Source organism: Sphaeramia orbicularis, chromosome 4 (assembly GCF_902148855.1).
Source record: "Sphaeramia orbicularis chromosome 4, fSphaOr1.1, whole genome shotgun sequence".
Classification (NCBI taxonomy): domain Eukaryota; kingdom Metazoa; phylum Chordata; class Actinopteri; order Kurtiformes; family Apogonidae; genus Sphaeramia; species Sphaeramia orbicularis.
Window position 1 is genome coordinate 57,926,402 of NC_043960.1, and position 13,477 is coordinate 57,939,878.

Genomic DNA, 13,477 nt, shown 5'->3' on the forward strand with positions numbered 1-13,477 from the left:
CAAATAAATAAAAACAAGATGCAATGAAACACAATAAAAACCTCAAGAAGATAAAAACAGTCTCTGGGATAAAAACCAGGATAAGAACATAAAATTTAAAAATTTGAAATCACAATAATAATAAATAGAGCAAAGAAATAGGATAAATAACTAAAATAAGTAAATAAAGCGCAATGTCAGTATTTCTTATTGAGCTCAGTGACGGCGACAGGAACAAAGCTGTTTTCAGAACGCTGTGTCCTGCACCTGAGGACTGAAAACCTCCGTCCAGAGGAAAGGAGCTGAAATTCACCTTGTATCAGAGCACATGCATGAAAACAGACAGAAACACATGAGCTGAAAGTCTAAACCAAAGACAGTCAACGATAGAGCTGATGGACATGTGTAACTATAAGGTCATCCAAGTGAAAGGAAATGGAGCTCATTTATCAAATGAAGAGAACAGGGCCGTTATCCCCCCAGACATGTTCTGGACTGGGAGAACCGGTTCAAACACAAACCACACTGTGCAAAACTGAAAAGCATACAATAGGCTGAAGACTCACTGTTGCTGCTGCATCTGAGAACGCAGCCGGATCAGTTAGAGCGCAGGTGTCAAACATGCGGCCCGGGGGCCAAAACCAGCCCGCCAAAGGTTCCAATCCAGCCCCCAGGATGAATTTGCTAAGTGCAAGTTAAGGCATCAAACTCAAAAATAATATCACAACAGCCTATAAATAATGACAACACCAATTTTTTTCTTTTTGATTTAGTGAAAAAAACATTAAATTATGAAAATGTTTACATTAACAAACTATCCTTTAACAATAAAATGTGAATAACCTGAATATGAACAACCCGAAATGGCAAAAGAAAATTAAGTGCAATTTTAACAATATTCTGCCTGTTACTAAATGTTTTGTGCCTTTGTAGATCTGATCTGAAATGCATATGTTTTAATGATAAGTCGAGGCAAAATATTGATAAGATTGCACCTATATTTCTTAACAAATTTCTTTTTTTTTTCAGGTTATTTACATCCTTTTTGTTTGGATAGTTTGTAAACGTAAATATTGGCATAATTGAGTGTAATTTTTTTGCACTAAAACAATTTGGAGTCGTCATTATTTATTGGCTATCATGCTATCATTTTACTGGTCCGGCCCACTGCAGATCAAATTGGGCTGAACGTGGCCCCGGAAGAAAATGAGTTTGACAGCCCTGAGTTAGAGTGAAGTCAGATGGGAAGTCAGTCTGATGATGTCACAGGCTAATGTTCCAAACGGACCCTGCAGGAACACCAGGTGACAGGAGTGTGAAGGCTGTGCAGGTCCACACGGAGGACTGGGAACAGAACTGAGCCTGTGCTGACCCATTATCAGGGTCCACCACCACCCCCTCCCCCCGACCCCGTCCCCCAAAAAACAGCCACCAGTTTATGAAATGACTCCAGACCAACAGCACTGAGGTCTGCGGTCAAGAAGCACGTGGACAAACTGGACCTGTGTGTGTGTTTGTGTGTGTGTGTGTGTGTGTTTATAACATTAAAATCTGGTGACTGATTGACTATTGGTAAACCAAGTCCTACCTGATCAGTACTGTCCATATATGATCGAACTGTTATTTGTCTGGTTTGTTCCTAAACTTCATTCCTTCTGCTCATGTTTTATTTCAACATTTGCTGATTTCAACAGGATGAAGAATCTCATTCTCAGCACAGACACTTGAACTGAATTCTAACAAAAAAGCAAAGAACGTCTGTGCAAAAATTAATAATAACATAAAATTGAAGTGATTCCCAATCGTGCCTTCATGTAAATGATTATAAACATAATGTGTATGAGAACAGAAGTAGACACTGAAACAACCCATTCATACCAATAAGGGTTAGAGTCAGAAGTACAGACTACAGGGCATGAAATAGGAAATGAAATTCACACTGTGAATGAAATATCAGGAATTCCCTCTGTAAGGATGTACTTTTGTATTTTTTTTGTTATAATAAACACAATTAATAAAAAAAAAAAATCCCTGTGCAGCCAAACACATGCACCCTGTAGACACAGACTAAACATTCAAAAAACACGGACAGTTAATGAAACAAAAACCCAACATTTATACATGTAGGTGCTAGATTTTAATGCTTTTCCGACGTTAAAATTCTGGTTTACGAGTACAACTGAACGCATCATTAGTCATAGTCATGTAAGGCAGCGCAGACACTGGGATGTTCATGGATCAGCTGTTCACTTTATTAACCCACGATTAGTGGGAAGTGTTTAACACCTTGCTTTCCCAACTGAGCATGGATCTGCTCCAGCCTCCACCCTCTGCTCCAGCCTCCACCCTCTGGAATCAGTGGATTGTAAACTGATCAATTTGTGGAGGGGGGATCAGCCCCCCCCCCCCCCCCAGTTCCGTCTGCACACATGGTCCTCAACCACCACAACTCCTGCCTCCAAAAAAGTTGGACCAGCACCACCCTCCACCACCCTCCACCACTCTGCACCACCCTCCACCACCCCCCACCACCCTCCACCAACTCTGCACACTCTACACCAACTCTGCACACTCTACACCACCCTCCACCACTCTACACCACCCTCCACCACTCTGCACACTCTACACCACCCTCCACCACTCTGCACACTCTACACCACCCTCCACCAACTCTGCACACTCTCCACCACCCTCCACCACTCTCCACCACTCTACACCACCCTCCACCACTCTACACCACCCTCCACCACCCTCCACCACTCTCCACCACTTTGCACCACTCTTCATCAGACACCTGTCCTTCTGCTCTCTGTCTTCAGGTCAGACCTTCCTGTTTTGGACAAGGTTTCTTCTTCTTCTTCTTCTTCTTCTTCTTCTTCTTCTTCTTCTTCTTCTTCTTCTTCTTCTTCTTCTTCTTCTTCAGATTCCATTCATGGAACACCTCAGGGTGTGGTTTCTGTTCTTGGACACACACTTCTTTGTGCAGTACCTCTGTTGGAGGTGGAGCAGAGCCCACACATCCACCTCAGCTCTGATAACTCCATTCACTGTCTGTTGGTTTCATGGACTGCTTTGTTGTGTGTCCTCTACAGGAAGTGAAGTACTTCCAGTTTCCAGGGGAACTGCTGATGAGGATGTTGAAGATGTTGATCCTCCCCCTGGTTGTGTCCAGGTACGTCTGATGGTTCAGGACATTCTGACACACATCTGGTCTGTATGCACTGAGCTGACACTGTGTTGGTTCTAATGCAGTGGAATTAGAGAAAAACAGATGAATATGAAGGAACATGGAACTGAACTAGAACTAATAGAACTACCAAGAACTAGTACTAATACACACAACTGTTAATACCACTACTACAAATACTAGTACTACCAGTGGATATACTACTACTACAAATACTAGTACTACCAGTGGATATACTACTACTGTAACAGTTAGTACTAATACTATAAACCTGTACCATCTATGGAACTATATGATAAACACTATCAGAACTCTATGGATAAATGAGTGGTGATGATGATGATGATGATGATGATGATGATGATAGAGGAGGAGCAGCATTTCCACAGCAGTGGGTCCACAGCAGCAGGTCCACAGCAGCAGGTCCACAGCAGCAGGTCCACATGTAGGTCCACATGTGGGTCCACAGCAGCAGGTCCACAGATGGTCCACAGCAGTAGGTCCACAGCAGCAGGTCCACAGCAGTAGGTCCACAGATGGTCCACAGCAGTAGGTCCACAGATGGTCCACAGCAGTAGGTCCACAGCAGCAGGTCCACAGCAGTAGGTCCACAGCAGTAGGTCCACAGATGGTCCACAGCAGTAGGTCCACAGATGATCCACAGCAGCAGGTCCGCAGCAGTAGGTCCACAGCAGCAGGTCCACAGCAGTAGGTCCACAGATGGTCCACAGCAGTAGGTCCACAGATGGTCCACAGCAGCAGGTCCACCACAGCAGGTCCACAGCAGTAGGTCCACAGATGGTCCACAGCAGCAGGTCCACAGCAGCAGGTCCACAGATGGTCCACAGCAGCAGGTCCACAGATGGTCCAGGGAACGGTGCTCTATAATAATTAGGGACCAAGCCTGGAAGGAGAGTCCCTGAAAGCCAAGGCCCAATGGTATTTCACTTGTTTTTATATTAAACCGCCTTCACTTTCAGCTGGAATTTCACCTCCAAGACATGCTCAAAAACTCACCAAATTTCGCATGCATGTGACGTCTGACAAAAAAATTTCCTAAATTAAAAAAATGAACTCCTTTGGTGCCAAAATGTGCTCTGTAGTGCCCCCCAGGTCCACCAAACGGCCCTAGCAGCCAGTCGGACTGAAGTAGAGACATGAAATGAAAGCTGAATGTTTTGTGTCATTGAGCAGACCCCATGAATTAACGCCAACAGGAACTGGGCAATTGGCCTTTCAAAGTAAAATGCGCACCCAGAAACTCCCGTTTTTCAAAAATGAATCTTTTCCAAGGGCGTTTGTTTTACTGGCATCTAAATATCACCAAAAGATAGAGGAAACCCTTCTCAAAAAACGGATCTTACAATTTAGCCATAAGTGTGTGGACAGTGCCAACAGGGGGCTCCACCGCCCAAACACTTGACCCGACATTTTTTTAAATTACGCTGATCAAAAGAGTGCCATTTTCTCATCAAAAACATGTTAACTGGTGTGCTTTGTCACCAAAACTGTGGAAGCCGTATCCAAATTGTTGTAAATATTGTGGTTTTCTTTAAGAACTTCTGTATTGCTCCACTGGGCAGTGGGGAGCAGAATGCTGACACCTGATTGGCTGAAACCCTCTCATTCTAACCAGCACCCTTTATACAAGACAATTATGAATTATACAATTACAATACAAAACAAACAATACAATTATGCTCTGATGTGGCCACTCCGGTGATCATGTGGTTCATGTAAACCTGAATAGTTCCAAACAAATCCAGCGCTGTCATGTTCTTCTGTGGGACAAACAGCAGTGAGTGTGTTATTGTGTTATTGACAGTGAGTCTAAAATAAGCCCCACCCACCCGTTGTGTCTCTACTTTGTGCACTGTTGTGTGTGTTCTACTTCTGAGTAGTGGAGTTGACCACTGAAAGGACTGACTATTACTGTGAAAACTGACATTCAGGGCTAAAGGTTGGTGTTAGCTTGGATAGGCTACTTCCATGAGTGGTGCTAACTTTACCAGTTCATTCATTCTGTAATTGGACTGGACTGGTACAGAGATAGACAATGGACAATTTTAGTTTTCCTATTGTAGGACTGTGGTCCAATCAGAAAACAGTGTTTATCCCGGTAAACCCGCCTCGTCTCTGTCTGTGTTTTCTGCATTGCCTCAGTGAGGGATTTGTCTGTTTACTGAGTCAACAACTTTGCTGCAACAAAAGTTAAACAAATGCAAACCACAGCTCTTAAATGTATTCAAAAGTACACAAGTCCAACATGGGTATTTGATGCACATTTTTACCAGACACTTCTTGCTGTTGCCATGCAAAGAAAACGGACAACTGAAAATAATGAACTTTAGTTGTGTTTCCATCAGATCAATTGTAAATATCAGCAAATCCAAAGATGATGACACTTTTCCATTGTTTCATGGTGGTTTCATCGTATGGTGCATTAAATCCTAAAATCCAAGGCTACACCAGTGTTTTCCTCTTGTTGCATATTTGACCTCATATTTGACATACATTTTTTGATCCGTTGTTTATGTGGTGTTTGTCTCCCTGCTCTAACTCACATTTGTCTTGATCTGTCTCTGTGTTGTTTCATGAAACTGCCGGATGGGTTCAAATGTTGTGAAGAGTTTACCGTAAACCAAGGATCGCCACATGACGCTGAACTCGTAAACCAGTGTTTTTCAACCTTGGGGTCGGGACCCCACGTGGGGTCACCTGGAATTTCTAGTAATTGATAAAAATAAAAACTTAATAACAAATATATGGTGAGTTGACAGAGACAATCCCAATACATAAAAGACATGACAAACTGTGAGTGTGAAACTGCAGCACTGTGGTTCTGTTTATCTGTCAAATGTTCACTGTGGTCAGTTTCAGATGCTGCAGCTCTTTCATAATTCATAGTTTGAGTTCTTGTTTGTTCAGTGTTAATTGTCAGCCTTGTAAATCCAAGCTGGACTGACTGTACATATCCTGACCAAGGAAAATAAAATTCTCCCTTTGTGCAGTAATCTACACCTGAATTTACTGCCTCCGTCCATAATAATATACATTATATAGACTAAATGTCGTCTAAAATTAACATTTATTTGCAACATTGTATAGCAAACTATTACATGATCAAAAACAAATTAATGTCTCTGTTTTGAATGTCTGGGGTCACTGGAAATTTGTGATGTTAAAATGGGGTCACAAGCTGAAAACGGCTGGGAACCACTGTCGTAAACCCACTGATGGTCAGTCTAAAAGCCATGCTTGTTTTTTCCAGTTTGATGTCCGGACTCGCAGCCCTGGATGCCAAGTGTTCCAGTCGCCTTGGGCTGATCACAGTGTCTTATTACCTGTGGACCACCTTTGTGGCTGTAATCGTGGGGATTATCATGGTGTCCATCATTCACCCAGGGGGGGCAGCCCAGAAAGAAGACTCTGAGGACAGCAACAAACCGATCATGAGTTCAGCGGATGCCTTACTAGATCTCATACGGTGAGACCAGCACACATGACCCTGTCATAAACAGATCCCTCTAAACCAGGGCTCTCAAACTCTTTTCCTTTCAGGTTCCACATTCAGCCCAATTTGACCTCCAGTGGGCCGGACCGGTAAAATAAAAGCATAGTAACCCATAAATAATGACAACTCCTAATTTTTCTTTGTTTTAGTCCAAAAACACCCAATTAAATTATGAAAACACTTACTTTTATGAACTATCCAAACAAAAAAGATTGAAATAACCTGAAAAAACTGAGATTTCTTAAGAAAAATAAGTGCAATTTTAACAACATTATGCTTTCAACTTATCATTTCTACATGTGCATTATGGATCGGATCTACAAAGACACTAAACACTTAATAACAGGCAGAAAATTGTTAAAATTGTGCTTAACTTTCTATAGACATTTCAGGTTGTTCATATTTCTTCAGGTTATTCATATTTTATTGTTACAGGATAGTTTGTAAACGTAAATATTTTCAGAACTTAATGTTATTTTTTGCACTAAAACAAGGAAAAACATTTTAAGTTGTCATTATAAAACTATAGGTATAGTGTAATATTATTTTTTTCACATCAAACCGAGAAGAAAATATGGAGTCATTATTTCTTGTAGGTTATTATGCTATTATTTGACTGTGGATCATATTGGTCTGTATGTGGAACCTGAACTATAATGAGTTCCACAGCCTTGATTGTGGAATTTTTGCACTTTGCAAATTCATCCCATGAGCCAGATTGGAACCTTTGGGGGGCCACATTTGGCCCCCGGGCCACATGTTTGAGACCTGGTGCTGATTGTGCTGATGCTTGTCCCACTGACTCCACTGCTCTACAGTGTTTTGGAAATGATCCTCCTGAATTAAATGTGTTAAATGTTCCATATTTTAATCAGATTAATTGTTAAACTAATGACCAAAGCGCTGGTTTGCTGCTGTTTTCCATGTATATGATGGTGTGTTCTAACACATATATGTTGGTTTGTGTCCATTTATCCAATAGATTTATAAATGTTCCACTGATAGAACCTGTACAGTCCATGTAGTGTCATGTGCAGACAGTGTTTGAAGTAGATCTGACACTAATATTCATCTGGACTTAAACCCATTCTATCATTAACCCCAGACTGCATGTGTGAAACTACAACCAACCAGCATTTAGGACTGGATTAGTCTGGATCAGAGACTTACACCTGGAACCATGTGACCTGTAGACCAGTGGAATGGAGGGTGAAAATGCACCAATTTGTTGTTTTTGATGTTTTTCCAAGAAAACAAAAAGTGACATAATGATCTGATTTCAGTGGAGTGTAATTGTTTTAAATTTGGCCACATGTCAGTCATATCTGTATCTCCATCCATCCATCCATTCTCTTCCGCTTATCCGGGGCCGGGTCGCGGGGGTAACAGTCTAAGCAGGGATGCCCAGACTTCCCTCTCCCCAGACACCTCCTCCAGCTCTTCCGGGGGGATCCCGAGGCGTTCCCAGGCCAGCCGAGAGACATAGTCTCTCCAACGTGTCCTGGGTCTTCCCCGAGGTCTCCTCCCGGTGGGACATGCCCGGAACACCTCCCCAGGGAGGCGTCCAGGAGGCATCCGAAACAGATGCCCGAGCCACCTCAGCTGGCCCCTCTCGACGCGGAGGAGCAGCGGCTCTACTCCGAGCTCCTCCCTGGTGACTGAGCTCCTCACCCTATCCCTAAGGGTGCGCCCAGCCACCCGACGGAGGAAACTCATTTCGACCGCTTGTATCCGGGATCTTGTCCTTTCGGTCATGACCCAAAGCTCATGACCATAGGTGAGGGTAGGAACGTAGATTGACCGGTAAATCGAGAGCTTCGCCTCTCGGCTCAGCTCCTTCTTTACCACAACCGACCGGTACAGCGACTGCATCACTGCAGACGCTGCACCAATCCGTCTGTCAATCTCACGCTCCATCCTTCCCTCACTCGTGAACAAGACCCCGAGATACTTAAACTCCTCCACTTGGGGCAAAGACTCCCCACCGACCCGGAGAGGGCAGACCACCTTTTTCCGGTCGAGAACCATGGCCTCGGATTTGGAGGTGCTGATCCTCATCCCGCTCGCTTCACACTCGGCTGCAAACCGCCCCAGTGCACGCTGAAGGTCCAGGTTCGATGAGGCCAACAGGACAACATCATCTGCAAAAAGCAGAGATGAAATCCTGTGGTCCCCAAACCGGACCCCCTCCGGCCCTTGGCTGCGCCTAGAAATTCTGTCCATAAAAATTATGAACAGAACCGGTGACAAAGGGCAGCCCTGCCGGAGTCCAACATGCACCTGGAACAGGTCTGACTTACTGCCGGCAATGCGAACCAGGCTCCTGCTTCGGTCATACAAGGACCGGACTGCCCTTAGCAAAGGGCCCCGGACCCCATACTCCCGAAGCACCCCCCACAAGATACCACGAGGGACACGGTCGAACGCCTTCTCCAGATCCACAAAACACATGTGGACTGGTTGGGCGAACTCCCATGAACCCTCGAGCACCCGATGGAGAGTATAGAGCTGGTCCAGCGTTCCACGACCAGGACGAAAACCGCATTGTTCCTCCTGGATCCGAGGTTCGACTATCGGTCGGATCCTCCTCTCCAGTACCCTGGAATAGACTTTCCCCGGGAGGCTGAGGAGTGTGATCCCCCTATAGTTGGAGCACATCCTCCGGTCCCCTTTCTTAAAAAGGGGAACCACCACCCCGGTCTGCCAATCCAGAGGTACTGTCCCCGACCGCCACGCGATGTTACAGAGACGTGTCAACCAAGACAGTCCCTGCACATCCAGAGACTTAAGGTACTCAGGGCGAATCTCATCCACCCCCGGTGCCCTGCCACCGAGGAGCTTGCCAACCACCTCGGTGACTTCAGCTTGGGTGATGGATGAGTCCACCTCTGAGACCTCAGCCTCTGCTTCTTCTATGGAAGACGTGGCAGTGGGATTGAGGAGATCCTCGAAGTATTCCTTCCACCGCCCGACAACATCCCCAGTCGAGGTCAGCAGCTCCCCACTTCCACTGTAAACAGTGTTGGTGGCGCACTGCTTTCCCCTCCTGAGGCGCCGGATGGTTTGCCAGAATTTCCTCGAGGCCGACCGATAGTCCTCCTCCATGGCCTCCCCAAACTCCACCCAGACCCGAGTTTTTGCCTCCACAACCGCCTGGGCTGCAGCACGCTTGGCCTTCCGGTACCCATCAGCTGCCTCGGGAGTCCCACGGGCCAACAAGGCCCGATAAGACTCCTTCTTCAGCTTGACGGCATCCCTTACTTCCGGGGTCCACCACCGGGTTCGGGGATTGCCGCCACGACAGGCACCAGAGACCTTGCGACCACAGCTCCGAGCAGCCGCTTCGACAATGGAGGTGGAGAACATGGTCCACTCGGACTCAATGTCCCCAACCTCCCCCGGGATCTGGGAGAAGCTCTCCCAGAGGTGGGAGTTGAAGACCACACTGACATCGGGTTCCGCCAGACGTTCCCAACAGACCCTCACAACACGTTTGGGCCTGCCGAGTCGGTCCGGTTTCCTCCTTCGCCAGCGGATCCAACTCACCACCAGGTGGTGATCGGTTGACAGCTCTGCCCCTCTCTTCACCCGAGTGTCCAAAACACGCGGCCGGAGGTCTGATGATACGACAATAAAGTCGATCATCGACCTCCGGCCTAGGGTGTCCTGGTGCCAAGTGCACTTATGGACATCCCTGTGTTGGAACATGGTGTTTGTTATGGACAAACTGTGACTAGCACAGAAGTCCAGTAACAGAACACCACTCGGGTTCAGATCAGGGAGGCCATTCCTCCCCATCACCCCCCTCCAGGTCTCACTGTTGTTGCCCACGTGGGCATTGAAGTCGCCCAGGAGAACAATGGAGTCCCCAGTCGGAGCACCATCCAGCACCCCTCCCAGAGACTCCAAGAAGGCCGGGTACTCTGCACTGCTGTTCGGCCCGTAGGCCGAAACAACAGTGAGGCACCTGTCCCCAACCCGAAGGCGTAGGGACGCGACCCTCTCGTTCACCGGGGTGAACTCCAACACATGGCGGCTGAGCTGAGGGGCTATGAGTAAGCCCACACCAGCCCGCCGCCTCTCACCGCGGGCAACGCCAGAGAAGTGGAGAGTCCAGCCCCTTTCGAGGGGTTGGGTTCCAGAGCCCAAGCTATGTGTGGATGTGAGCCCGACTATATCTAGACGGTATCTCTCAACCTCCCTCACAAGCTCTGGCTCCTTCCCCCCCAGCGAAGTGACATTCCATGTCCCAAGAGCTAGACTCCGTGTCCGGGGATCGGGTTGTCGGGCTCCCTGCCTTCGACTGTCACCCAATCCACACTGCACCCGGCCCCTATGATTCCCTCGATGGGTGGTGAGTCCGTCGGAGGGTGGGCCCACGTCGCTCTTTCGGGCTGGGCCCGGCCGGACCCCGTGGGCATGGGCCCGACCACCAGGCGCTCGCATACGAGCCCCAACCCCAGGCCTGGCTCCAGGGTGGGGCCCCGGCTGCGCCGTACCGGGCGACGTCACGTTTTTTAGATGTTTCTTGTTCATAAGGGCTTCTGAACTGCTCTTAGTCTGGCCCGTCACCCAGGACCTGTTTGCCTTGGGAGACCCTACCAGGGGCATAAAGCCCCCGACAACATAGCTCCTGGGATCATTCGGGCACACAAACTCCCCCACCACGATAAGGTGGCAGTTCAAGGGGGGGGGGGGGGGGGGGCATATCTGTATCTACTGATAGTAAATTACACCTGCTTAGTTCTTAAATGTCATATGTTTGAACCTCATGGTTTAGGAAGTTAATCAACTAAACATACATTTAATAAAGGCTGGTTTGTGGCCTCAGACGCACTGCTTTGTCTTGTACATGTGTAAGAGTTAATGTTTGGAGTAGTCGGCCCATTCAGATTTATAATTAATCTGTTCATTTACTTAAATCACACACCTTGGCTGTAGGACTGCCTATGTGGTGGTGGGAGGGGCCGTTTGCAGCCACACACACACACACACACACACACACACACACACACACACACACCCATCAGCTGTGGATACAGATGAGGTTTAACACCATCTCTGTGTGAATGAATAATGGATCAAAAATGTGAAGCACTTTGAGTGGAAGTATGAGTCTGGAATCAGCCATTTAAACACTGACACGCCCCATGTGACCAGTCTGAGGTGGACTGAACCAATCACAAACAGAAGCAGCTGTTTAAAGGGTCAGGGTCAGGGTCAGGGTCAGGGTCAGGGTTAGGGTTAAGGCTCCCTACTGCTGGAGCTCTTATTTTCTGACTCTCTTCTTTAACTACTTTTTCTTTTCTTTTTTTTTTTCTTTTTTTTTTTTTTTTTACAAATGGGTGAGTAATTGTTGAAAATTTCAGCGTTATTTCAGAATAATATCTGACTGTCTCTTACCTGCATTTGTTGCCTGCCACTAGCCTGCATAGGTTTTTTTTTTTTAACCTGACGGTTAGGATAGTCCCCACAATTTAAAACAGTTTGATCTGTATTCTAGTACTGTTGGGTTTCTGTAAATTGGCTTAGAGTCTGGTTTTGACCAGCTCTATATATAAAGTGTCATGAGATAACTTTTTTGTTGTGATCTGGCGCTATATAAATAAAATTTGATTGACTGAGTGATTTGATTGGTTTTCCCCTGTAAGTCGCTTTGGAAAAAAGCGTCTGCCAAATGCATAAACATAAACATACTCGGACAAGAACAATTTTTTCTTTTCTTTTTTTTTAAACAACCAATCCCATTGGTGTATTATTATGGGATGGCACCACTTACCTCAGATCATGGAACTATCCCAGTCTTAACCAGGACAGAGAATCTCAACTCTTAATGGAACTGAAGAACATGAGGAGCTCCTTGGTACTTGTGCCCTTTGGTCCTGATGTTGTTAAGGTGAACTCAGCTCCATGGTCCTACTCAGTGCTGGTTCCGTCTCAGGTTGAAGGTCCCTGGTGTAGTCTCGGTGCCAAACCAAAGGAGACAGTAACCTAGTAACATGAAAGAAAAACATACAACAAACACCAACCGAATTCTATGAGACTTTTGAATTACTGTCAAGGAAAAGTCGGTCAGATGTCATTTTCAAATTAATGGAAGCGTTTTGAGCTCTGGCCGGTAAACTACTGCCTTACAGTTGTTCCATGAAACAGTGTTTTTAAGAACTGTGTACTTTCTTGCAGAAACATGTTCCCGTCCAATCTGGTCCAGGCGACATTTCAACAGGTGAGAACAACCACACACTCTCAAAGACATTTCTTCTGCTCTTTTGGGACCAGCTGACTGTTCTTCTTTCCTTGTATTAGTATCGAACCAGTAGTGAATACATCCTAAGAGCCAAGCCGGCAGTGAGTCAGGCTCAGTCCGAGTCCACAACACGGCGAGCGCTCATCTATGGTATCCAAGACGATAATGGAAGTCACGTCCAGAACTTTGCCCTTGACTTGACTCCACCCCCTGATGTGATCATAAAAACCCGGGAGGGAACAAGTGATGGAATGAATGTTCTTGGAATTGTGATCTTTTCTGCCACTATGGGTAAGATGGTGTTGGTTTTATTTGTACAATAGTACAGTGTGTTCGTACTGAAATAAGTAAAAGCAAAAAGCCTTCATTTGAGACCATTTCCACAGGTATTATGTTGGGACGAATGGGACCCAACGGCAGCGCCTTGGTGAACTTCTGCCAGAGCCTGAACGAAGCTGTTCTCAAGATTGTTGCCATTGTCATATGGTTAGTGGACTGAATTCAAACAGCTATAGACAGATGGAACAGTCACTGCTTTAGTATGGGACCT

At 46.2% G+C, this 13,477-nt stretch overlaps 1 protein-coding gene across 3 annotated transcripts in view; it reads left to right on the forward strand.

Moving 5' to 3' along the window:
• The window catches only part of slc1a7b (solute carrier family 1 member 7b), a 48,172-nt gene that overhangs the window by 28,125 nt on the left and 6,570 nt on the right, over positions 1-13,477 (forward strand). For all 3 annotated transcript variants that reach the window (XR_003935316.1, XM_030133044.1, XM_030133043.1), the window contains exons 2-6: positions 3,072-3,151; positions 6,438-6,653; positions 12,864-12,906; positions 12,987-13,218; positions 13,314-13,413. Coding sequence is in view for 2 of the 3 variants with exons in the window: in XM_030133044.1 (XP_029988904.1) it covers positions 3,072-3,151; positions 6,438-6,653; positions 12,864-12,906; positions 12,987-13,218; positions 13,314-13,413 (671 nt within the window). In the remaining variant the exon portion in view is untranslated. The remainder of the gene's footprint in view (positions 1-3,071; positions 3,152-6,437; positions 6,654-12,863; positions 12,907-12,986; positions 13,219-13,313; positions 13,414-13,477) is intronic.